The 26,028-nt window shown below is 58.8% G+C and overlaps 2 protein-coding genes and 1 long non-coding RNA gene across 4 annotated transcripts in view; all 3 read left to right on the top strand.

Annotated features, from left to right (window-relative positions):
- LOC133357967 (cilia- and flagella-associated protein 251-like) overlaps positions 1-3,440 on the top strand; it is a 46,216-nt gene extending 42,776 nt beyond the window's left edge. For both annotated transcript variants that reach the window (XM_061576192.1, XM_061576193.1), the window contains exon 7: positions 3,351-3,440. In XM_061576192.1, coding sequence (XP_061432176.1) covers positions 3,351-3,425 — 75 coding nt within the window. In that variant the 3' untranslated portion in view covers positions 3,426-3,440. The remainder of the gene's footprint in view (positions 1-3,350) is intronic.
- A 5,458-nt stretch (positions 3,441-8,898) lies between these two features.
- Positions 8,899-15,265, top strand: LOC133358044 (uncharacterized). The gene is made up of 3 exons (XR_009757012.1): positions 8,899-9,915; positions 11,258-11,344; positions 12,370-15,265. It is a non-coding gene; the product is annotated as an uncharacterized LOC133358044 (long non-coding RNA).
- Positions 15,266-18,560: 3,295 nt separating this feature from the next.
- On the top strand, positions 18,561-24,970 carry LOC133358011 (5E5 antigen-like). The gene is made up of 3 exons (XM_061576283.1): positions 18,561-19,078; positions 21,350-21,445; positions 23,700-24,970. The coding sequence occupies exons 1-3, from the start codon at positions 19,051-19,053 to the stop codon at positions 24,044-24,046; spliced, it is 471 nt and encodes a 156-aa protein (XP_061432267.1). The 5' UTR covers positions 18,561-19,050; the 3' UTR covers positions 24,047-24,970.
- Positions 24,971-26,028: the final 1,058 nt, after the last annotated feature.

The following is a 26,028-nucleotide window of genomic DNA, read 5'->3' on the forward strand; positions in this document are numbered from 1 at the left end:
CAGGTGCAATTTTTGTAACATTGCCACGTTATGGCCAACACCAAGGAATTACATCGCGTGTGCGCTTTCGTCGGCGAGGTTGAACCCTTGACTGCAACGCGCTCTGAACCGCAACAATTACAGCGCGGTATTGTCGCGACGGGGCCTCGGGATACAAGTGCTCATCCAGCCGCGTCAATTTCCACCAACACCGCAGCAGCAGCAACACCAGCAGCTGTGATTGCGGCTCCCTGCCTGCCGAGATACTAGCCGTGAGAGTCGGGGTCCCATGCTGGGAGCACTAGCGGTCCCGCGCTGGCACGTAGCGAAGTTGTTTGGGTGCCTCAACGCGGGGAGCTTTTGGAAAGAGAGAGAGAGAGAGTTTGTGTCGTTTTGCTGTACTTCCATCGTTGAAGTAGTGCAGAATAGAGCTGTTCACTTTATGGTCCATAGAACAGGTGAGAGTCTGAACGGGTGAGAGTCTGAACGGATGAGGGTCTGAATGGGTGAGGTCCTGAATGGGTAAGCTCCTGAACGGGTAAGGTCCTGAATGGGTGAGAGCCTGAACCGGTGAGGGTCTCAACGGGTGAGGGCCTGAACGGGTGAGAGTCTGAACCGTTGAACCACCGGGTTAGTTATTGCACCACGATGTCGACAAAGCTCATGAACCCATGACTTCCTCTCTGCACTCCCCCCCCCGGTCCCCCCTGCGACCTGCTCCCCTCCCCACCGCCACTCACGTACTCAGGTGCTGCTCTTGAGCAGCCGGTGGTCGCGCAGCGCAGACAGCGGGGAGCGGCACCCCCCTCCCCTGTTAATTAGCAAACTAATTACCGCCTGCTGACATTCCATTACCGCCGTGATTGATTGTGGCAGAGAGGAGCTCCCGTTAGTGGGGTGCTGCTGTGTGCGTGTGCGAGTGTTGCTGCGTGAGCACGTGTGTTTGTGTGCGCGCGCGTGTTTGTGTGTAACCGCGTGTGTTTGTGTGTACGCGCGTGTGTTAGTGTGTACACGCGTGTGTTAATGTGTACGCGCGTGTGTTTGTGTGTACGCGCGTGTGTTAGTGTGTACGCGCGTGTGTGTGTTAGTGTGTGCGTGTGTGTGTTAGTGGGGAACGGCTGTGCAGTGGGTTAGCGCGCTGCGCTACGAACCCGGCGACCCGAGTTCGATTCCCGCTCACGGTCAACTCTGGTGGCAATTATCTGAACCGGTCCTAAGCCGACTCAGCCTCAAATGAGCACCTGGTGCAAAGTGTAAAACATCGCCGCTAGGGAGACTAAAGGTGGCCGGGTGCCATGCCAGGCTTCATAGGTGCTTGCTAACAGCACTTGACCCAACCGTCTGGGCGATCTGTCTCTTTTCTCCGTGGTTTTGTGGTAAGGTGGAGGGGTCACCAGCAACTGGCACTCGTCCCGAGCCCCCCATTGGCCGCTGTGGCGGCTGCGAGCATGCTGGGAGGGGAACAGCTGGGGCGAGTGCTGTTTGTGAGCACGTATGAAGCCCGGCATGGCACACGAAAAGGTTGGTGGCCAGCACCACGCCTGGCCGCCTTTATCTCCCCCAGTGCTGACGTTTACACACCGCCATAGCGGAGTCCCAGGACCGGTTCAGATATCCGTCACCGATGTTGGGCCGTGAGCGGGAATCGAACTCGGTTTCACCGGCTTCGTGGCGTGCACGCAAACCACGCCGGTTGTGCAGGTCGGGAGTGTGCGCACGTGGGCGTCGAAGCGCTCTCGTTTTGTTTATTTTCGTTGCCCGTTACTCGAGTTCTCATCTCAGGTTTTCCCCTCCTAGGAGCGGCAGCGCCGAGGCGGCAACGCGCGATCCGTTTACAAAAGACAGCCGCAGCCGCTCGTGTTCACTTGGGGTCACCGCCCGCCCCCCCCCCCTACTCCGGCACCCCCCCCCCGATACCACCCCCGCCGCCCTCCCTCGCCGCGTGTGCGGACTCACGGTGCGCGACCGCCACGGCCTGAGTTAGGCCTCGGCGATTGCCCCCCCCCACTGGAAGCGCGGGGGCACCGGGAGTTTATTCAGGCCCCGACCGGCAGCACAGCCGCGCAGACGAGCGCCGGCGTTAATGACGACAGCGGGGGGGAGTGGTTTTGCGTTTTTGATCAAGAGCGGGGCCCTCCTGTGCACCGGGGCGTCTCGCGTCACCTCGTCTCAACAACGTTTTGAACGGTGACCGCCCGCCCCCCCCCCCCCCCCCGGCAGTAGCGATGATTTGTATTTGCGTGGTCTCGCCTGGGGCATCCCGACTGGCAGCTGTGTCCCTGTGTGGCACGTGGTTGCTCGGAGTAGTGGGTGGGCCTGCAAGCGGGCGTTAGTCTGCCAGCAGGGGGCGATGATTGCGCCTATCTGTGTCATCCCAACAGTGGTAATGAAACAGGCAAAGGGTGATCGCTTGATGTACCTTCTCGAGAATGCGGCTCAGGCATTGGCACCGCCGGTGGGGCTGCATGAGACCTGTGAATGAGGCGGGAGGAGGGGTTCACCTGGAAGGGTGGCTCTGTGTGTGTGTGGGTGGCGTGGGGGGGGTGGCGTGTGAGTCAGTGGTGTGAGTCAGTCCCGATGAGTGTAAACAAACATCGGTCTGTCAGCAGCTCAGCAGGGGTTCCTGGGGTTCCTGGTCCCCTCTCACCTCCCCGTATTTGCTTCTGCATCTCGAGTGTCAGTGCGCCAATCATCACCAGTCGCTATCATCATCACCATCAGCAGCATCAGCAGCATCAGCAGAGTTATCGGCAACACCGCCGTCATTGCCGTCATCTTAATCGTCACGCCCGGCTGCGTAAGGAGTTACTGCTCCGGTGATTCGGTGACTTGTCGCAAGTTGCTGTTTGAGGATTATCCTTCTTTTTTTGCTCTCGTTTCAACCGCCACGTTTGTATTTGTTTCTCGGTTATTTGGTCCAAAGAGCGCGTGGTTTGCCAGGAGTTTGCCTAGACAGCCGACGCGTTGTTGCGCGCCCAACGTAGTGATGAGAATTGGCGGCGGCGATGGTGCGGTTGTTCGTAAGGACTGGCGGTATTGGTGGCCGGCGGTTGTAATGGTGTGGTGGTCGGTGATGGTACAGCTACTTGCGATGGTAAAGTTGCTCGTGGCGATATGACTGCTGGCGGTGTTGATAGGCAGTGCGGTTGCTGTTGGCGACAGTGGTGACTGTGTCTGGTGGTGATGGTGCAGTTTTCTGCTGATGGCAATGGCTGCCAGTGATCATGTCCCTGGTACTGTGTGACCGCGAGGCCTCAGCATGGTGCCGCCTCCTCACCTGCGTTGTCTCTGCCTCTGTCCCCATGGCGACCGCGTGGACGCGGATCCTGGGGCCCTGGGCCTTCTCCCCGGACTTCGTCTCCCTGTTCCAGGATTTCACGTCGGTAAGAGCCGCACCTTGCCGGTGCGACCGCCACAACCACTACAACCGTCACAACCGGTGCTAGGATGTCTCGCGTTTCCCTCCCCCCCACCCCCCCCCCCCCCAATGCTTTAGCGGACGAGCCGAGCTCCTGAATATTCATGAGACGTGGTCACGATTTTAATCCATCTTCTTGGTTCTTTCGGTAAAGTCACGTAGAAGGAAAATAATAAAATAATAATTTAAAAATGTTAAAATTTTAAAAGACTTTAAACCCCTCGCCAAACCTCCTACGCATTTCACAAGTAGTACTAATCGCATATCTGCATTTCCCATAAATATGCTAAATTCCTCTTGATATGCAAATTATTTTGTCAAGACGCTCTTCGCCCCTCCATCCCAGCTTAAATAGTCGCTCCAAGCCTGGGGCGTGCCATTCAGACTCTGCCTTCTCGACAGACCTGTTCTCCACCTAAAGACGGCTGCTTGCGTTGTGGCCGAAACGTCGTGAGAATTATTTTATTATGTTTTATTTTTATTATTTTATTACTTCCCTTCTACGTGACTTTACCGAAAGAACCAAGAAGATGAATCCCTGCAGTCACGAAAGCTTTAAATCGAGATTTTAATCCGATTCGTCACTCAACGTCAGTTCCCTTCCTCACCGAGGCGTACGTCAAATCGAGCGAGCGTGCGCGCGCACGAGACGCTCGATTATTTACACGGATTCGTGTAGATTCTACACAGGTGGCACCCTAATGACAGCGCAAATGACACGCGTGCGGTGCAATCTGGCTGACCGCAGCAGATAAAACCACAGATATTAGATGGTGGGCGGTGGGGGAACATGAGAACCCAATATAAACGATGCGGGAAGAACTCCGTTTAAAAAATTAACCCAATTGTTGGATGTAATGGTGAGATCAGATCTCGGCAATTAATTAAATCGTCGCTTTCCCCGCTAATCTGTGATCCTCGCGGTGACCCTTTCAGGCCGCTGTCTCGGCTACTTTAACGAGGAGGGCCGAGGAGCAGGACCCCTCGTTAGAAATTGACTCGTTAATTATTTAACCAGCGAAGGCATCAGTCGCCGTCGCTCGCGCCAGCGCCGCGCTTGGGCGCCCGCGCAGCCCCGGCGTTTGGATGGCGTCGCCAAATTTGCGCCCGTCGGCGACGCCGAGAGAAAAATCGCAAACGGCGTCGCCTTCGTCATCGACAGCAGCAGCATTTGGAGCTCCGCTACTTTTCTTTCGTGCCGGGGCATCTCCGGCCACCACCTGAAACGCGCGCAAGCAGCTGCTACCGTCGCTTCACTCCCCCGGCGTTGCACCGCTTAAAAATCTCTTTTAGGAGAAGAAAACGGATTACTGCAACATTAGCAGCCCAGATGTATAAACAGAGGGATTTGCTGCTACTGCGGCGGTGGCGGCGGTGGCGGTGGTGGCGGCGGTCCACCCCACGGGCTCCGGGCTCCGCCGAGGGTTGCCCCCTACACGCGGCGCAGATCGGCCCCGCCGAGCATCTGGGCCCCGTTAGCGGCCGAGAGAAAAGGAAACAAAGTCCAAATTGGATTTGGGGGTAAACACGGAGGGGCGCGCCACGCTGAGCGATCCGCCTAATCCTCTTAAGTGGAGCGAGCACGCGGGGGGGGGCGGCATAGGGAGGGGGGGGGGATGGGGGAGGGGGCAAGCTAGCGAGCCGGCCCGGGATTTGGCCCTCAACATCTGGGCCTGCTGTGACCGCTCTGGATGAGGCCTCTCTAAGCCTTGGCTCCTGGCTCCTAGAGCCGCTGTGAATTCACACCCCTGTCCCACCAGCGCCCCCACCCGCCGCGCACCCCTTCCGCCCACCTACGCCGCCCGCCAGGCTCCGTCCGCTGCTGCCTGCGCTAATTACCACGCGAGCGGGGGGAGGGGTGAGGGGGGGTGAAGCCGAGCGACTGGGAGAGGAGGCTAAGTCGCACCGTCTGGGAAGGATTTGCTCGCTCCCCGAGTGCCCTGAAGCACCCCTCCACGTGCCGTCGCGAGTTTTGTGCCGGATCCCCCGCTGAAATCCCCCGATACGAGCGAGAGGAGTGTGGTTCAGCTGCACGTTCTTTTTCTGTGCTGGGCGAAGGGAAGGGAAGGAGTTGGAAGGACGGGGGAAGTATGGAAGTATGTAAGTCTGTTGAACTTCTTTCGCACCGTACGTAGCCAGCCGTGATAATTGGAGGTGCGTGTGACGTCATCACGATCTTATTTTATAGTAATTTATATGGCGCCTTGACCAAGGCACTTGAAAGAGAGTTGACGGTGGTACATGGGCATGTGATGGTTAGGATGAGGTGAATTCAATAGATGACAGGATGTAATGGGTGAACCTGTAATTGCGTGAATTAGGTGAAAGAACAATTGACGAGCAAATGATTGGATGGATGGGGACTCAGTGGAGGCCGTGAGGAGAGAGATTGTGAGTGAGGGACAGGAACGGTAGTGCTCAGAATGGGGAGATTATGGGGCCGTGGGATGAGCTAAGGAGAAAAAAAAAGTCGTCGAAGAGACAAATGCAGTTAACGACCAGGTGTTTGAATGGATTCTTGGCCGAACCCTTTGGTGGATGTATCTCGCGTGTGATAGTGGTGCACGGAAGGATGGGGGAAGGGCCAGGAATGGGAGTGAAGGACTGGAAAGTCTTCATCTTCTTGGTTCTTTTGCTAAAGTCACGTAGAAGGGAAATAATAAAATAATAAAAATAAAACACAATAAAATACAATTCTCACGACGTTTCGGCCACAACGCAAGCAGCCGTCCTCAGGTGAAGAACAGGTCTGTCGGAAAGACAGCGACTGGAAAGTGTTGGCGGGAAGGACGGGGAAGGACGGTGAAGGACGGGGAAGGATGGGGAAGGTTAGCTAGGATTGAGAAGGATGGGGGAAGAACAGAGAAGGGAGAGTGAAGGACTGAGGATGGAGAAAGACAAGAACGGACCGGGAAGTACTGAAACGGATGGTAGAAGGAGGGGCGGTCCCGTGCCAGCTCAGACACAGGTCCGCCGTGTGAGTGAGAGCGAGCCAGCGAGCCAGCGAGCCAGCGAGCCAGCGAGCCAGCGAGCCAGCGAGCCAGCGAGCCAGCGAGTCAGCGAGCGAGCGAGTGAGCTCCGCGCGTTTACTGCAGCGCTCGAGCCTTTTGGGGGGGGGGGGGGGGGGCGTGCGACGGAGGTCTCCACCCCCGCCCCCTCCCGTGCGTGGACCTCGCGACGCGGGGAGCGGAGGGAGAGATGCGCTCTCCTGAGCGGAGTGTGGTAGGTGGCGGCGGGGCGGGGGGCGGGGTACAGGCTGTCCAGGGGCACACTCTCTCGCCCCCATCGCGCTGTTTATTGTCGTTTGTGAGAAACTGATCATGGTCTCTCTCCCACTCCCCCTCCATGCTGCCCCCCCCCTCTCTTCTGTCGACACCTCCGTCCCCTCGGTGGCTCCCGGCCGCTGTGGACTCACCTGTGGATCGTGTCGCCTGCGTAATGGCACACCTGTGGACCGACTCGCCTGTATACTATCTCACATGTGGATGGACTCACTCGTGTACCTACTCACCTGTTGGTGGGCTCACTTGTGCACTGACTCACCTGTTGATGGGCTCATCTGGGGATGACCTCACCTGTGGATATGCTCACCTTGGATCCACCTGCAGGGGGTGAGTAGCTGCCGTGCTCTAAAACTAAACTAAACTTTACTTCTTCACCAGGTAAGGCCCCACTGAGCTACGTAGCAACATGGCCACAAACGATAGCCCAACGAAGTGGAAATGTTCTAGCAGCCAAGTGCTCTAAACACGTGACGTTGATTCTAAATGTGGAGGGAAAAACGGGAGGACCCGGAGACAAATCCACGCGACGATGGGGAGAGAGAGGGAGAGAGACGCAAACTCAAAATATACAGGAGGCGTCAGGGTCGAGATTGAACCCACGACCTCCTGTATACCAGGCGAGGTAGTTAACATCTCACCACGGGGAGAGCTACTACTCTACTCACAATACAGCTGGGTGGCACTGTGCTTAGGGTGGCCACTACTCACAATCTGGCTGGGTAGCCGTGGTTAAGGTGGCCACTACTCACAATCTGGCTGGGTGGCCGTGGTTAAGGTGGCCACTACTCACAATCTGGCTGGGTGGCACCGTGGTTAAGGTGGCCACTACTCACAATCTGGCTGGGTGGCACCGTGGTTAAGGTGGCCACTACTCACAATCTGGCTGGGTGGCACCGTGGTTAATCGTGCTTGCACACCACTGTCAACACGGCAGCAGCAACATCAGCAGATAATTTGACCAAATCTGTGTCGTTAAGAGCCTCCACCACCCGACGCAGCCATACGAAGTCAGTTGTCACGTGGTGTGCAAGAGTGAGGGTAGAGGGGTGAGGAGGTGGGGGAGGTGGGGGTTGGGGGGTGAGGGTCAGTGATGCTCAGTGAGCTCTGGGTGTTTGTTGCCGCATTTGGGATCAGAAAGCTCCTTTAGCCTCTTCTAAACAAAGGCCGATGCGACTTCTCGCGCCATTGACTCTCGGCCGCTCACAAAGCGGCCGCGATGAGAGGCGTTTGAAGCCACGGGGGGAGCCCCCACACACACCCAGGAGCCCCCCCCCCCCCCGCGCCACACACAGCTCTGTCATCTCCAGCGTGATCCACCACCCCCCCCACCTCACAACCACCGCTACCAGCAGCAACAGCAACAACAATGTGACACGGCCACCACTGCCGCCACCAACACAAGCAACAACAGCGACACCACGTCCACCACCGCTACTGCCACCGCCACAAACAGCTCCGTCATCTCCCTCCATCCCCTCCATCCCTCCCACTGCCGTCGCCACCACCAGCAGTGGCAACAACAACAGCACCACCACGGCCGCCACCACCACCACCAACATCTTCGTCATCTCTCTTACAGCCCCCTACAACTACCACCTATAACAAACACGAAAACCTTTAAACTATTTTTATTTTACCAGGTAAGGCCCACTGAGCTATTTAGCTTTTTTCCCAGAAGCGACCTGGCCACAAACGATAGCTCAACAAAGTGGATTGTGTGGAAATGTATAACTGCCAAATAGTCTCAACGCATGTTTCTAAATGTGGAGGGAAAAAGCGGAGGACCCGGAGAAGAATCCAGCACCCACCCCATCATTCCAGTCTAATGGTAGGGGTAGAGGGGTAGGTGTAGAAGGGTAGGGGTAGAGGGGTAGGGGTAGAGGGGTAGGGGTAGAGGGGTAGGTGTAGAGGGCTGGAGTCTAATGGTAGGTGTAGAGGGGTAGGTGTATAGGGGTAGAGTCTATTGGTAGGGGTAGGTGTAGAAGGGTAGGTGTAGAGGGGTAGGTGTATTGGGGTAGGTGTAGAGGGGTAGAGTCTAATGGTAGGGGTAGGTGTAGAGGGGTAGAGTCTAATGGTAGGGGTAGGGGTAGAGGGGTAGGTGCAGAGGGCTGGAGTCTAATGGTAGGTGTAGAGGGGTAGGTGTATAGGGGTAGAGGGCTGGAGTCTAATAGTAGGCGTTCGCTAAAGACGCAGGAAAGAGTCACTCAGCGGCGACGCGCCGGGGCCACCGCTGGATGTTTACCGTAAACACGGGGGGGCGGGGGGCTGGATGGGGGGGGGGAGAGGCCTGGTGTGGGAGTCAGGCCCGGCGGCCGCTCTCACCGAGCGAACCACCGCACCGCTCTCACCGGGCGGCCGGTGAGAGCGGTGCGGTGGGCCGCAGAACCGGGTGTCGAGTGAGGCCTGCCGCACGCGCACGGCGTTCCCACCCTGGGCTCGTGTTCTCGGCCGGCGGTGCCGCGCGCGTGGGGGGTTACCGCTGATTGCAGCGGCTATCTCGGTGCAGAGACGCGTGTGGGTTCACGTTAGAGACTGTGTGTGTGTGTGGCTTCACGTTAGAGTGTGTGTGTGTGGGTTCACGTTAGCGTGTGTGTGTGTGGCTTCACGTTAGAGAGTGTGTGTGTGTGGGTTCACGCTAGAGAGTGTGTGTGTGGGTTCACGTTAGAGAGTGTGTGTGTGTGTGTGGATTCACGTTAGAGAGTGTGTGTGTGTGGGTTCACGTTAGAGAGTGTGTGTGTGTGTGTGGGTTCACGTTATCGAGAGTGTGTGGGTTCACGTTAGAGAGTGTGTTTGTGTGGGTTCGCATTAGGGAGAGTGTTTGTGTGGGTTCGTGTTAGAGAGTGTGTGTGTGGGGGTTCGCATTAGAGAGTGTGTGTTTGTGAGTTCGCATTAGAGAGTGTGTGTTTGTGAGTTCACGTTATAGAGAGTGTTTGTGTGTGGGTTCGCATTAGGGAGTGTGTGTGTGGGGGTTCGCATTAGAGAGTGTGTGTGTGTGGGTTCGCATTAGGGAGTGTGTTTGTGGGTTCACGTTATAGAGAGTGTGTGTGTGTGGGTTCGCATTAGGGAGTGTGTGTGTGTGGGTTCGTGTTAGAGAGTGTGTGTGTGTGTGTTTGCGTACCGGCTGCACTCGCTGTTGTGGAGGTGATTTTCTGACCATTAACTGTTTCTCGTCCCCTTTTCTGCCGTTGCGACACTGCCACCCGGGACGACTCTTCTCCTCTCCAACCTCAGTTTGTAAGTGTCTCCTCCAACCTGTTCACGTGATAGAGCGTGCACCTGTGTCTTCACGTGAGTGTGTTGTGGGTTCACGTGAGTGGATGGGTTCACGTGAAAGAGTGTGTGTGTAGCGCAACGCGATAACCGCTGCACTACCACTCCCCACACGCTCACAGATCCACAATCACGCACTCACTCTCACACACACACACACACTCGCGTAAACACGCACGCACGCGCTCAGCGCCCCGTGGATCGGCTTATGCAAAGAGCATGGGGAACGGAGGTGGGTGGGGGGGTGGTCTCTCAGCGTGGCCTTGATGGCATTAGCGCCACTCGCTCACTCGCTAGCTCCTCACTCCTTCCCCAGAAACCCGATTATCTCGGGCTCAGGCTTTTCCCGGGAAGCTCACGTTTCTCGCTGTCTCCCCACCACCGTCCCCCGCTGCCTCGCACTCCGCGAACTATACGGCACAGGCTCGGTGGCGCCGCGGTTTAACCCGCGGTTACCCCGTAGCGCTTCCTGGATTGCGTTTAGCTCCGAATCTCGTTCGCCCGGCCATCAGCCGCGCGGTTAACCCAGCGGTTAACTGAGTAGCGCTGCGGCTCAAAAGTTACCCCGGCACGCTCGGTAAATCGCTGTTAGCCCCGATCCTCACACACCTGTCGGTTAACGACGCGGGTAACCCGGGAGCGCCGTGGATTTCTGTGACCGACCATGTCGGCGTAGGTGAGCGCAGCCAGTTATCGTCGTCACAACGACGAGTGCAGAGAAAATTGCACTTGTTGTGTTTTCTCATTTAAGTTTACCCAATTGCGCGTCCATGCTCCAAAGAATGGCCCGAAACGTCGCCTGTTATGTAGTCGTCCTTTTGAGGCCCCACACACGGTGTTGTTATTGATGAACGAGTTGAGTTTGTTGTCATTTGTTCTCGTGCACCACTGCCAACGCAGCCACAGCCGCAGCAGCAAATCGTCCGTTAATCAAAGCCAGTGGGACTTCGATTTAAAGCTTTCGTGACTGCAGGGATTCATCTTCTTGGTTCTTTCGGTAAAGTCACGTAGAAGGGAAATAATAAAATAATAAAAATGAAACATAATAAAATAATTCTCACGAGGTTTTGAAACGTCGTGAGAATTATTTCCATTCTACGTGACTTTACCGAAAGAACCAAGAAGACCAGTGGGACTTGGTCAGCATGCGTCACGTCTGGATGGGACGGTGGCCAGCGATGATGGAAGATTGCTGCTGCTGCTGCATTGCAAAACCCGGGAGCGGCGGCCTTCATCCAACAGTGGATAGACCCTGGCTGCTGCTGCCGTTGACGGTGACGATGACGATGCTGCGTGTCTCTGGCAGACGGCGCTGCACTGGGCGGCGAAGCACGGCAGCGTGGAGACGGCGACGCTGGTGGCGGAGGCCGGGGTGGACGTGAACGCTCGCTCGGTGAGACGCGGTGGCGCCCCGCTATGACGGCACGCCCCGTTGTGATGGCGGCAGCCCGTTAGAGCAACACGGCCGGTTATAACGGTGACACCTCGTTATAATCGCAGCGCCCCGTTGTTACGATGGTGTGTTGTTATAACGGCACCACCTGTTATCGTGGCACGCCACGTTATGAAGGTGCCACGTAAAGACGCCCGGTTATAACAGCAGTACGAACCAGGGTTGCGATTTCCGCACCAATTTCCGCAAACATGCTGTTTTCGACCGCATTTTGCGGTAGTTTCTGTGACCCTCTTCCGCACAAATTTCCGCAATTTGCGGTGATTCCTGTGAAGACTTCCGCAAATCGTGACTTCGATTCCCGCCTTTCTCGGTGCCGTACTCGCGCGGTTGGCGCACATATCTTGCGTATGCCCATTTGGCTCTGCTGACTTCTGGAAAAAACGATATGTATATATGAACTATGGATTCCTGCATTCAGACAGCGTTGTTGGTGCGCACGAACTGTGAAAAAATCAATGAGAGCCGCGAGCTCTTGTGCGTCGAAGTACTTGTCGATGCCGTCGATGAAGCATACTTGCCACAAGTACACGACGCCACCGTTGACATGTTTGTCGCCGATAGGAATCCCTACGGTTGCATCTTTCCGGATCGACGCAACCCCCAGCGCTGTGCTCAGGCCCTTTTGCCCAGCCCCATGATGTCTCCTAGCGTCTGCCATTCGGAGCCCTCGCAGTACTCGTAGCGACAAAGGAAAAACAAAAAACTGTAGCATTTTCTTTATTCATATTCTGTCGATATGCAAAACTATTCATCGTCGCTCAGATTGCAGCGCGTTGGGAAATCCACTGGTAAATTTGGCCAAGCGCTCAGATACCCACGCTGTTTTCGATACGCTCAGATACGCGTTTCCGCTCAGGTAATATCCTCGTCCAGCGTACGCTCATTTGCCTCTGTCGTAGCTACTTTATACCTCCTGCGAATATATACACTTTACTGCTAACGATTAAAACTTTGGCGCACAGGTCGGTCGGCTGTGAGAGGGCTTTCTCTCTGCAAAACAACATCAAGCCCGAGGAGTGGTTGCTCCTCTCGTGCAAGCAGTTGAACGCGCTTATAGTTTGCGCCCGCGACAAGCCAAAACTCAGCATCTTTTACGCCGAAGACGACATGAAGCGCTGGAAGAATGCGAAGAAGTGAAAGTACATGTGCTCGTAATCACGGCTCCGCATTTGAATAAAGTATGTGGTTCTTGTGCGGAAATGCGGAAATCATATATTCATTCCAATCAGTAACTCAAAGCCCTACCTGATGCTGGGCCTTGCATGTATCCTTTCCAATAGAACGCATTAACGTGTTGTTAAAAGCGCGCGGTCATAGGAGTAGTCTTTCCACCGTTTGCGGTTGACTTTAGCAAAAATGCGGGAAAATTTGAACACTCCTTCCGCATTTTCCATGCGGAAATCGCAACCCTGGTACGAACTCACCCCGTCACTCTGTTAGTGGCCCCTGTCCTTAGACCGACGTACCATTGTGCTGGGAGTGACGTTGTGACGTTGAACTGGGGGTGACGTTGTCCCCGGGGGTGACGTGACGTTGGTCCTGGGGGTGACAGTGACGTGCTGGAGGTGACGTGATGTTGTGCTGGAGGTGAGGTTATGACGATCTGGGGGTGACGTTGTTCCGGGAGTGATGTAACGTTGGTCCTGGAGGTGACAGTGACGTCCCGGGGGTGACGTAACATTGTGCTGGGGGTGACGTAACATTGAGCTGGGGGTGAGGTTATGACGATCTGGGGGTGACGTTGTCCCGGGGGCGAGCATCGTGGAGGGCCTTGGGTGACGCCGTCCCGCGGCGACGCGAGAGACGTTGGCGGGGCCCCCACGCCGCCGGGCAATCGCTGCCGGCCGTCCTCATCTCACGAGCACGTCAGCCTCGACTTGAAAGTCTTTCTTGCTTGTTCTCTTGCTCTCTCTCTCTCATTGACGAGCGGCAAGCGTTGCCCGGCCGGCGAAGGCCCCCCCCCCCCCCCCCCGTGTTGTTTGTGTGTTTGCGCTCGCGTTTTGTAAATAGAGAACTCTCCGCGGAGATGCGACGGCTCCGCCGCCGGGAGCCGCCAGCCCCACGTTCCCCGCGATGTTTATGTGCTCGGGTTAATTTGTTTAAACGCCGCGCGTTCGTGCGTTCGTCGGAGGGAGGCAGTGGGGTGGAGGGCGGGGGGGAGCTTGAAGGCGGGGGGGGGTGGAGGGTGATTTCTCTGGTGCGTGTGGGTCTCTGTGTGTTCCTTCCCCGGGCAGGTGTCTGTGTGTGTGTGTCTTTTGTTTTTTGTGCCTGTGTGTCTAAACTAAAACCGAACTATATTTTATTATACCAGGTAAGACCCACTGAGCTTATGTAGCTCTCTTTCAAAAGCGACCTGGCCACAAATGATAGCTTAACGAAGTGGCTTATCATCGTCTGGAAATTTATACTCTAAAACGTGTGACGTTAATTCTAAATGTGGAGAAAAATCTGTGTGACCACGGGGAGAGCGACACGCAAACTCCAATATACAGGCGTCAAGATCGGGATTGAACCTATGATCTCCTGTGTACCAGGCAAGGGTGTTAACATCCCGCCACCGTGTGTGCGTGGGGGAGCGATAGTGTAGCAGTTAGCGCGCTGCGCTACAAACCCAGCGACCCGAGTTCGATTCCCGCTCGTGACCAACACCAGTGACGATTATTTTTACCTGTCCTGGGCCCTTGTCTGCATGTGTGTGTGTGAATGTTGTTGTTTATTATTGGGTGCCGCGAGTCGTTAGCGGAATGGGTGAAAGTGTCCCGTTTGGCGCAGTGGACGGGCGGGGAGAGGAGGGATCGGGGGCTGGTGGGGGGCGGGCGGGGAGGGTGTGGTGGGGGGGTGAGGGGGGGTCAGTCGTGGAGAGGGAGGGGCCATCTCAACAGCTCTATCGCATCCCCTGTAATTACCTAATTAACTCCCAGCCCGCGGGTAATGGCGCGGCTAAACAGGAGCCGTCAGCCGGAAACTAAATCACGAGCCAATAATGCGCCGCGCGCCGTCGAAGCGGGGGAACGCGCGCCCGGCGCTGGTGGCGGTGGGCGCAGCGCCAAGCGGGGGGGCGGCGCGGCTCACTCGGCTAACCACCGCCACCGCAAGCGCCACTGTTCACCGCCGTCGCTATTCGCCGCCAATACCGTCGCCACCTTTCATCGCCACCACTATTCACGGCCGAGCCACTGTTCACTGCCATGACCGCAACTACCGCTGTTTGCCTCGACCGACCGCCACCAACATGATGATGACCACCACCACTACCATCACCACCAACACAACCGCTACCACCACCGCGACCACCACCGCTATCACCTTGCTGCCACTGCTGCCACTGCCGCTACTACCGCGACTACAGAGCCATGTTTGGGAAATACTGCGTCTACATGGAAATTAAACCACCACGGGTTACCCCTGTCCCTAACCCTAGTCCCATCCTTAACCCTAGCCCTAAACTCTACACCTACCCCTAGCCCCATCCTTAACCCTACCCCTAAACTCTACACCTACCCCTAGCCCAATTAGGCGCTCAGCGGTCCCGTGACACTATTTCTCCGCCTGCCGCCGCTGTCTTGAGCGAGGCGGAGGGAAGTGAGGCCATGCAGCCCCATGAGTCCCCGCGACCCCACGTCTGAGCATCTCCTATCCCAATGTCCCTCCGCCCTCATCTGTCTCCCAACGTCCTCTCATCCCCGCGTCCCTGCGTCCCAGTGTCCCAGTGTCTCCGTGTCCCTGCGTCCCAGTGTCCCAGTGTCTCCGTGTCCCTGCGTCCCAGTGTCCCAGTGTCTCCGTGTCCCTGCGTCCCAGTGTCCCAGTGTCTCCGTGTCCCTGCGTCCCAGTGTCCCAGTGTCTCCGTGTCCCTGCGTCCCAGTGTCCCAGTGTCTCCGTGTCCCTGCGTCCCAGTGTCCCAGTGTCTCCGTGTCCCTGCGTCCCAGTGTCCCAGTGTCTCCGTGTCCCTGCGTCCCAGTGTCCCAGTGTCTCCGTGTCCCTGCGTCCCAGTGTCCCAGTGTCTCCGTGTCCCTGCGTCCCAGTGTCCCAGTGTCTCCGTGTCCCAGTGTCTCTGTGTTCCAGTGTCCCTGCGTCCCAGTGTCCCAGTGTCTCCGTGTCCCTGCGTCCCAGTGTCTCCGTGTCCCAGTGTCCCTGCGTCCCAGTGTCCCAGTGTCTCCGTGTCCCTGCGTCCCAGTGTCTCCGTGTCCCAGTGTCTCCGTGTCCCTGCGTCCCAGTGTCCCAGTGTCTCTGTGTCCCTGCGTCCCAGTGTCTCCGTGTCCCAGTGTCCCAGTGTCCCTGCGTCCCAGTGTCCCAGTGTCTCCGTGTCCCTGCGTCCCAGTGTCTCCGTGTCCCAGTGTCTCCGTGTCCCTGCGTCCCAGTGTCTCCGTGTCCCTGCGTCCCAGTGTCCCAGTGTCTCCGTGTCCCTGCGTCCCAGTGTCCCAGTGTCTCCGTGTCCCAGTGTCTCTGTGTCCCTGCGTCCCAGTGTCTCCGTGTCCCCGCATCCCAGTGTCTTTATGTCCCTGTGTCTTGTGTCTTAATGTCCTCGCGTCCCAGTGTCCCAGTGTCCCCATTCCCCCATCTTCCCATCTCCCCATCTCCCCACGTCCCCACGTTCACGCGTCCCTGCATCTCCCGCTTCCCAGCGTCTCCCGGGCTCTTTGCGTCCTCGCATTCCACCTCTGGTGCCGAGCGAACGTCTCAATAAACGCAGGCCGTTAGCGCCGTTAGCGCCGTTAGCGGCGGCACTGACGTCAGAGTTGGCCACAGCGGTGGCGCCGCTATCTCGCCGAGCGCCGGGGAGAAATTGAATCCGGCCGGCGACGACGCAACGCAGCCACACACGAACTGCTAGGGGCGTGTAAATTACGCGCGGGGGTGGGGGCACTGGGGTAATTTGTCCGTTCATGAGCCAGTGATTGAACTGTTTGTGGGGAAAAATTATTCCATTCTGATATGATATACCCGACCCGACCCGTTTTTATTATTTTTCCTCGATGTATTAATTTACGTCCGAGCGTCCCGGCGGAGAAGAATGGGGCGATGAACGAGATTAACCGACTAATTATATCTCTTCTCATCCCTGCCCTCCCCGTTCCCCTGTGCTCCCGTGGTGCCCTCTCACTCACCCCCACACCACGTGCCTCTCTCCTCGGCTTCTCTCTCTCTGCTCCCTACTCCACACTCCTCGATTTTGCCCCTCTCCCCCCCATCTCCCTCCCCCTCTCCCTCCCTCATCTCCCCCCCATCTCCCTCCCCCTCTCCCCCCCATTTCCCTCCCCCTCTCCCCCCCATCTCCCCCCCATCTCCCCCCCCTCTCCCCCCCATTTCCCTCCCCCTCTCCCCCCCATTTCCCTCCCCCTCTCCCCCCCATCTCCCTCCCCCTCTCCCCCCCATCTCCCTCTCCCCCCCATCTCCCTCCCCCTCTCCCCCCCATCTACCTCCCCCTCTCCCCCCATCTCCCTCCCCCTCTCCTCCCCATCTCTCTCCCCCCCATCTCCCTCTCCCTCCCATCTCCCTCTCCCCCCCATCTCCCTCTCCCCCTCTCCCCCCCATCTCCCTCTCCTCCCAATCTCCCTCCCCCCCATCTCCCTCTCCCCCTCTCCCCCCCCTCTGCGCCCCCTCTCCCCCCCATCTCCCTCTCCCCCCCATCTCCCCCCCCCCCCCCGTGCACTCCGATGCTCATCGATGGCCGCCGCCGCCGCCCATTTGCGTCGCGTGTGGCGCGGGCGCCCTGGCAGCACGTGAGTAAAAGCGCTCCGTCTCCGTGAGTCACCGCACGTTATTAATATTAAAAGTTAATTTTCTCTCCGCGCGCCGTGCGCCGCCCGCCGCGCGCCGTGCGCCGCGCACCGCGCGTGGGCTGCCATAATATTTTGACAGTGACGTCCGGGTAATTTCCCCGGGAGCTGATTTACGCGGGGATTGAAGGGCCGCTTTAACGCTTTCCCGTGCCCCCCCCCCCCCCACTACCAGGCCCGCAGGCTGTGCCGTCGTTGGCGAGCGTTCGCGACGGGCCACCGCTTGTTTTTCCTACGGAGCTTCCTTTGTTGGGCGGCGACGGTTGCTCGGGTGGGCGGGCGGTCCGGCATGTGGAGGCAATCCGCGGGGGGGGGGGGGGGCGGGTGACTAGCGGTGGCGGTAGTGCCGCCCCGGGCTACCCGCGGCATCGGCGGCGCGGTGGGAACACCGTGCGGACGAGAGCGGTGCGAGCGGCTGTGGGGTTAAGTCGCGCTCCAGTTCTTAAGAATAATTTACCGCGATGTTGAGCAGTGCTAATGGAGCCCCCCCCCCCTCCCAACTATGCCCCCCCCCCCCGCCGTGTCTCCCTGTGCGGCCGCGCCCTCACCGTCTCCGCGTCCCCCCGACGTCTCCACACCGCCACGGCACCCGGAACAGGGGGTAAGCAACACCCGTAACCCAGACTCCGAGACTCCCATGAACACCACCATTACCACCGCCGATCACCGCCTGCCGCTCCTGATCTTCCATCCATTTGATTTTGTGGGGGGTTTTGTTTCTTCCAGCGCCACGCTACATTCAGAGCGTTTTCTTTTGGGTCGTTTGAAAGAATTTATGAAAAAATCAATGCCCATCTTAAGCACTTCGGCCCAAATCTCCACGGACGCAGAACGATCGTAGCCCCGAGGGCTCTCCCCCCCGCCACCCCCCCCCCCCCCGCTGTCAGCGGTAAACAAGACCGTGAGTTAGCGGGGGGCCGTGCACGCCTCCCCTCCACTCCCCCCGTAAAATGTAGATCCTCCGCATGAAGGCGCGGAGCGTGGGGAGAGGAGCGGAGGACTCCAGGCAAGGCCTTCATCACCAAGGCCCCATGGGGGCCAGCCTCTCGGTGGCTGTGTGTGGCTGTGTGTGGCCGTGCGTGGCTGTGCGTGTGCGTGGCTGTGTGTGTGCGTGGCTGTGTGTGTGCGTGTGTGTGGCCGTGCGTGGCTGTGCGTGTGCGTGGCTGTGCGTGTGCGTGGCTGTGCGTGTGCGTGGCTGTGTGTGTGCGTGGCTGTGTGCGTGCGTGGCTGTGTGGCCGTGCGTGGCTGTGCGTGTGCGTGGCTGTGCGCGTGCGTGGCTGTGCGCGTGCGTGGCTGTGCGCGTGCGTGGCTGTGCGTGTGCGTGGCTGTGCGTGGCTGTGCGTGGCTGTGTGTGTGCGTGGCTGTGTGTGTGCGTGGCTGTGTGTGTGCGTGGCTGTGCGTTTGCGTGGCTGTGCGTGTGCGTGGCTGTGCGTGTGCGTGGCTGTGCGTGTTTGTGGCTGTGTGTGTGCGTGGCTGTGCGTGTGCGTGGCTGTGTGTGTGCGTGGCTGTGTGTAACGGGGAGGGGTAGTGCAGTGGCTTACGTGCCGCACTACGAACCCCACCGCCCAAGTTCGATTCCCGCTGACGGCCACCAACACTGATGACGAGATAGTCCTGGGCCTCCCTTAGGTCGACTCAAATGAGTACCTTGTGCAGTGTGTAATCATCACCATTCCTAGGGAAACAAAGGCAGCCTCCCACCCTCGTGTGTGCCTTGCTGGCCTTCATAGGTGCTGCTACTCGCTAACAGCACTTGCCCCAACAGTCTGTTAAGGCTACACGGGGGATCTTTGTTTCTTTTGGTTGTGTGCGTGGTTGCAGGGTTACACGGCGCTACACATCGCCACCATCCACAGCCGTGAAGAGATGGTGGAACTCCTCATCACCACCCTACGTGTGTAGCGCCCATCTCTACGCTTACCTCCATACCCACCTCCACTCACCTCTACGCTCACCTCCATACCCACCACCACTCACCTCTACACTCACCTCCATACCCACCTCCACTCACCTCTACACTCACCTCCATACTCACCTCCACTCACCTCTACGCTCACCTCCATACCCACCACCACTCACCTCTACACTCACCTCCATACCCACCACCACTCACCTCTACGCTCACCTCCATACCCACCACCACTCACCTCCATACCCACCTCCACTCATCTCTACACTCACCTCCATACCCACCTCCACTCACCTCTACACTCACCTCCATACCCACCTCCACTCACCTCTACACTCACCTCCATACTCACCTCCACTCACCTCTACACTCACCTCCATACCCACCTCCACTCACCTCTACACTCACCTCCATATCCACCTCCACTCACCTCTGCACTCACCTCCATACCCACCTCCACTCACCTCTACACTCACCTCCATACTCACCACCACTCACCTCTACACTCACCTCCATACCCACCTCCACTCACCTCTGCACTCACCTCCATACCCACCTCCACTCACCTCTACACTCACCTCCATACTCACCACCACTCACCTCTACACTCACCTCCATACCCACCTCCACTCACCTCTACACTCACCTCCATACCCACCTCCACTCACCTCTACGCTCACCTCCATACTCACCTCCACTCACCTCTACACTCACCTCCATACCCACCTCCACTCACCTCTGCACTCACCTCCATACCCACCTCCACTCACCTCTACACTCACCTCCATACCCACCTCCACTCACCTCTGCACTCACCTCCATACCCACCTCCACTCACCTCTACACTCACCTCCATACCCACCTCCACTCACCTCTACGCTCACCTCCATACCCACCTCCACTCACCTCTACACTCACCTCCATACCCACCTCCACTCACCTCTACACTCACCTCCATACCCACCTCCACTCACCTCTACACTCACCTCCATACCCACCTCCACTCACCTCTACGCTCACCTCCATACCCACCTCCACTCACCTCTACACTCACCTCCATACCCACCTCCACTCACCTCTACACTCACCTCCATACCCACCTCCACTCACCTCTACACTCACCTCCATACCCACCTCCACTCACCTCTACACTCACCTCCATACCCACCTCCACTCACCTCTACGCTCACCTCCATACCCACCTCCACTCACCTCTACACTCACCTCCATACCCACCTCCACTCACCTCTACGCTCACCTCCATACCCACCTCCACTCACCTCTACACTCACCTCCACTCACCTCTACACTCACCTCCATACTCACCTCCACTCACCTCTACACTCACCTCCATACCCACCTCCACTCACCTCTACGCTCACCTCCATACCCACCTCCACTCACCTCTACACTCACCTCCATACCCACCTCCACTCACCTCTACGCTCACCTCCATACCCACCTCCACTCACCTCTGCACTCACCTCCATACCCACCTCCACTCACCTCTACACTCACCTCCATACCCACCTCCACTCACCTCTACGCTCACCTCCATACCCACCTCCACTCACCTCCATACTCACCTCCACTCACCTCTGCACTCACCTCCATACCCACCTCCACTCACCTCTACACTCACCTCCATACCCACCTCCACTCACCTCTACACTCACCTCCATACCCACCACCACTCACCTCTACGCTCACCTCCATACCCACCTCCACTCACCTCTACACTCACCTCCATACCCACCTCCACTCACCTCTACACTCACCTCCATACCCACCTCCACTCACCTCTACGCTCACCTCCATACCCACCTCCACTCACCTCTACACTCACCTCCATACCCACCTCCACTCACCTCTACGCTCACCTCCATACCCACCTCCACTCACCTCTGCACTCACCTCCATACCCACCTCCACTCACCTCTACACTCACCTCCATACCCACCTCCACTCACCTCTACGCTCACCTCCATACCCACCTCCACTCACCTCTACACTCACCTCCATACTCACCTCCACTCACCTCTACACTCACCTCCATACCCACCTCCACTCACCTCTACACTCACCTCCATACCCACCTCCACTCACCTCTACACTCACCTCCATACCCACCTCCACTCAACTCTGCACTCACCTTCAATGGCCCTTCATCACAGCAGAAAGATTTGTGCACTCACGGTTGACTCTGACTTTGACCCCCCGCCCCCTCCACCCGTGACCCCGACCCTGATGATCCAGGCGTGCGCCAGGACGTGCGCGACTACAGTGGGCGGCTGGCGTGGCATTACGGCAAGGCCCGGCACGGAGAGGCTGTGACTCCGAACCTCTCCACACGTAAGCCTCTGCCGCGTCTCCCCCGCGTCTCCCACGCGTCTCCCATTCATCTCCCACTCATCTCCCACGCGTCTCCCACTCATCTCCGATTAACACGGTTGGCTACGTACGGTACGGACAAAGTTCAACATACGTACATACATCTCTCACGTGTCTCCCCCACGTCTCCCCCAAGTCTCCCACACATCTCCCACACATCTCTGTATCTCCTCTGTATCTCCCCCGTGTCGCCCACTTGTCTCCCTCTCGTCTTCCACGCGTTTCTTCTGGATCTCCCACGTGTGTCCCCCGCATCTCCCATGTGTCTCCTCCGAGCGCGCGGCTCGGCGATTATAGTCAGTTCATGATATAGGGTTGTTTTTTTTTTGGGTTAGATCACGTACGTATAATTACGCAATCTAATAAAAAAAAGCTACATTATGGATGATATTGGTCGTGAAAGCCTCCTACGTGTTCAACTATAGTCAAGTTCTCGGGCTCACGTGCGTCGTGAAAGGCGCGAGGTATACCATCTGCACTGTTACTGCCCCACTCGTGGCGCACGGCAGAGGTCGCAAACGGGTTTTGATTCCTTACCCGTACACGTACCCGGCCGCACCAGGGTCACAAACGGGTACCCTACCCAATACCCGGCCGGGTACGGGTAGCCGGGTATTGGGTAGGGTACGGGTATCGGGTACCTGATTGCGACCTCTGGCGACGGGAGGGCGGTCGCGATTTGCCGCCGCATTAACACGAACGGGAACCAGCGCCGGGGGGGGGGGGGGGGGGGGGGGCAGCGTCGGCCGGTCGATCGTGGTGACGCTCGGGTGGAGGTGGCGCTGGCGGGGGACCCGCTCTCACCGCCGTTGGGGAAATAATTACGAATCTCGGTGCCGCCGTCATTTCCGCGTCTTTCTTTGCGAGCTGCCGCTCCCCGGCATTAAAGCCGCGCTCTCTGAGGTGGATTTTTCCCCCGCGGATTATCGAGCTCCTTCAGCGGGAGTCCCGCGGGCGATCGATCGTGTCTCACGATGACGGCACTATGCCATTCCACGGCCGAGTGGACCCTGGGGTGCGGCGTGCGTGTCGTGGCAGGCCTGCCTGCCCTCGGCTGCCCCTCGGCTGCCCTCGGCTGCCCCCCGGCTGCCCATTCGCGTTGTCGTGCCGACCGTCGGCTTGAAGTTTTCGTGACTGCAGGGATCCATACTCTTTGGTTCTTTCGGTAAAGTCACGTAGGTAGAAAATAAACAAATTAAATCACGACGTTTCGGGCGCAACACAAGTGCCCGTCATCAGGTGGGACAAGCTTCAGCAAGAAGCAATTGCTGAAGTGAGCAAAAGGGCTGCTGTAACAAGAGGCTATGTAGGTAAGAGAGGGTGGAGGAGCCAGGGAGGAGAGAGCAGAGGTCGCAACCGGGTACCCGATACCTGTACCCTACCCTACCCGATACCCGGCTACCCGTACCCGGCCGGGTACGGGTACCCGGCCGGGTACGGGTACCCGTTTGCGACCCTGGTGCGGCCGGGTACGGGTAGGCCGTGAGTCACTGGTGAGGAACCGTTTGTCACTCATTTCGGGTAGGGTACGGGTAGGGAACGGGTACCCGTACCCGTACCCAGCCGGGTACGGGTACGGGTACCCATTTGCGACCCTGGTGCGGCCGAGTACGGGTACGGGTAAGGAATCGAAACCCGTTTGCGACCTCTGGGAGAGAGATCGAGAGAAACGACTTGGCCGTGAGCGAAGGAGGCAGCGGCTTGGTTCGTGACTGCGTCTCCCAGGCTCCCCGGTGGTGATGCGGGGGGGCATGGACCGGTAGCGTAGCGGTGAGCGCGCCGTGCTACTAACCCGGCCACCCGAGTTCGAATCCCGCTCACGGCCAACATCAATGGCGAATATCCGAAACGGTCCCGGGCCTCCCCCTGGGTCTACTCAGCCTGAAACAAGTACCTGGCACGGTGTTTATAAAGCATCAGCACTGGGGTGGTGTTGGCCACTCGCCCCCTCGCACGCCGTGCCAGCCTGCATAAGTGATCGCGAGCAGCACTTGCCCCAACGGTCCGTTTAGGGCTACGCGAGGGATCTTTGTCTTTACATCCGCGTCTCTCTACGTCACGTGGGGGCGGTGGCGCGTCTCGCCGACGATGGGCGTGACGTGCAACCGCGTGACGTGCAACTGAACGGAGCTCCTCTGGCGAACCGTTGAACTCGGAGAACCGCGCGCCGTGCCGTGACGACCTCCGTGTTTCCCGTGCCGTGTGCGCGCCGCAGCGATGCGCGCCGACAAGCGATCATCGCGCAAGCTGGCCGGGGCCTTCCCGGGGCTGCTGCCGTACCGCGCCAGCCTGGCGGGGCCCGCGGGGGTCCCCGGGGCGCAAGCGGCGCAGCTGGGGGGCCCCGGCAACCGCGCGTCGTGGAGCGGCGGGCAGCCCTCGAGGGGTGGAGGCGGCCGCTGGGGGGGAGGCGGCGGCGGCGGTCACGGGCGGCGCCGCTGGGGCTCGGCCGAAGACCTCGTGGAGGAGGAGGAGGACGGCGATGCGCTGGCGGCGGCGGCGGCGGGGCCTTCCGGCGGTTCGGCCCCGCAGTCTCTCAAACTCGGACGCAAGTCGTCCAAGTGACAGCACCGCCGCCCACCCCGCCCCGAGCGACCCGGGCGGCGGAGGAAGCGATGTCGACGCCACGTTCTCAGTCGGGCCTTGCCAGTGGAGGAGCTCGGAGGAGCTGGCGAGGGTTCTCCAATCCCCCTACACCACCCCCCCCCCACGACGGACCGCACGTCGACACGCCGCGCGGACACGCGGGGACGTTCGCGTCGCGAGCCGTCGTGTGGGGGGGTGGCGGCTTTGGGGGATGGGGGGGAGTGTCGGGAAACGCGACGGCCCTGGACGCCTCTCTTCCTCTGGGCCGTGTGCCTCTCAGTATTAATCCAGGGCCAGTACCGCACGCTTCCCCTACGTTCGCTCGCTTGCACACGTTTGCGCGTTTAAAACAAAACAAAGCCATTGCACCCGGGGGGAGCGGCGGACCTCCCCTCCCCCTTCGGCTCGCGACCGCAGCGAGCTTTCCCCATGGCAAAGCTCCTGCAGAGCCCGGCAACTCAGTGATTTTTTTTATAGCCGCAGCGCTTGCCAAATATCTCGGTGGGTTTTATACGAGGAGGTGGAAGGAGGCGGCCGGTGAGGTTTTTATAGAAGAGTTTTGGCCGTCGAGGTCCGGGCGATGAATCTCTGGGCGACTGGCCTCCGCGCGCTTACTTCAATAAACGTCTCCCGCGCTTCTTGCTCTGGTCTCGGTGTCTAACTGCTTGCCGAAGAGTCGTGCGTGGCCGGTCGGCGGGTCAAGCGGTGCAAGGGTCGCGGAGTGAGGGGTCAACGGATCGAGGTGCCCGTTGAGAAGTGTACAGGAGGACGAGGTCACGCGGTGACGCGTCGTGGCACGGATCGCTGATCCACCGCGACGCACGGTGACCGCATCGGCGGGGAGCTCCTGTCTCCTGGAGGCTCCGTCACATGGGACCACAGGAACCGGCCTCCCGGCTCCCGTGCCGCACGCCCACCGGCCCCGGCCGCCGCATCACTTGCCGGCTCCGCACCGACCGGGACGATGCCTGTCATCGCGGCGACGCCGCCGTTGTCGTGGCGATGCCACGGTGCTCGCCCCCGGCGTGTACTGAGTGGAACCGAGACGGGTGTTTGGTACCCGCAGCGGAGGCCGCCTGCCGGGAGACACCGGACGTCGCAGGTTTGTGCCACAAGATCGCCGAGAGATGGGAAGTGGGATCGTGAACCCGTCCGTGCGTTGGCAGGAGGAGGCCTCGGTGGGGGGGGGGGGGGGGGGGGATGTGGTGAGAGTGGGACGAGGTGGTGAGAGGGGGGCGGTGTTAGTCCATGGATTGAACGTGGAGACAGTGGGGACTGGGAGAGACGGAGGGGAGAGAGGTGAAGAGACGGTGAGGGGTGAGCGTGCAGGATCTTGAGAGACACGGAGAGAGAGCGAGAGCAAGAGGCAGGGAGGGGGGGGGAGTCCTCGGAGAATCTGGAAAGTGTTGCGGCGCTGGCCACGGCGTCGCGTGCGCGTCTAAAGCGCCGCTGACAGACGCCCGCGCCGGTGTCAGCTGCTCATCTCCCCGAGCGGCCCCGCCACTAATTGGCTCGCGAAAAGCGAGGGGTTCATTTGCGCGTTTCCATTTTAAACGTCACTGCAGTAGCGACGATGGCCGGGAGGTCGGGAGGCCTGGAGCGACCCCCCCCCAAGGGCCGCTCGCCCGGCTCCGAGTCGGAGGCCGTTGCTCCGGCCGCAGCGGGCTGTGTGGAAGAGAATCCGCCGAGCGAGGCCGAGAAGAGGATGGAGCGGAGCGGAGGAGGTGATGATGGTGATGATGATTGGGCAGACCCTCGGCCGTCGTAGCCGGGAAGGAGTTTGTGCAATTAAAGTGATAATTTCCGCGGGATCGCGCTTCTGGATCTGCAGGCTAATGCAGTGCCACAAGGTTTTTTTTTGTTTAAGTTAATAGTCTAAATTAAACGTGGGAGTGGGGGGCGTTGGGTTATTCCGCCCCGGTTTAATTACGTTATTTATTTATTGAGAGCGTAATCTATTT

This window comes from Lethenteron reissneri, chromosome 60 (assembly GCF_015708825.2).
Source record: "Lethenteron reissneri isolate LAM-NWPU_2019-01 chromosome 60, ASM1570882v1, whole genome shotgun sequence".
Classification (NCBI taxonomy): domain Eukaryota; kingdom Metazoa; phylum Chordata; class Hyperoartia; order Petromyzontiformes; family Petromyzontidae; genus Lethenteron; species Lethenteron reissneri.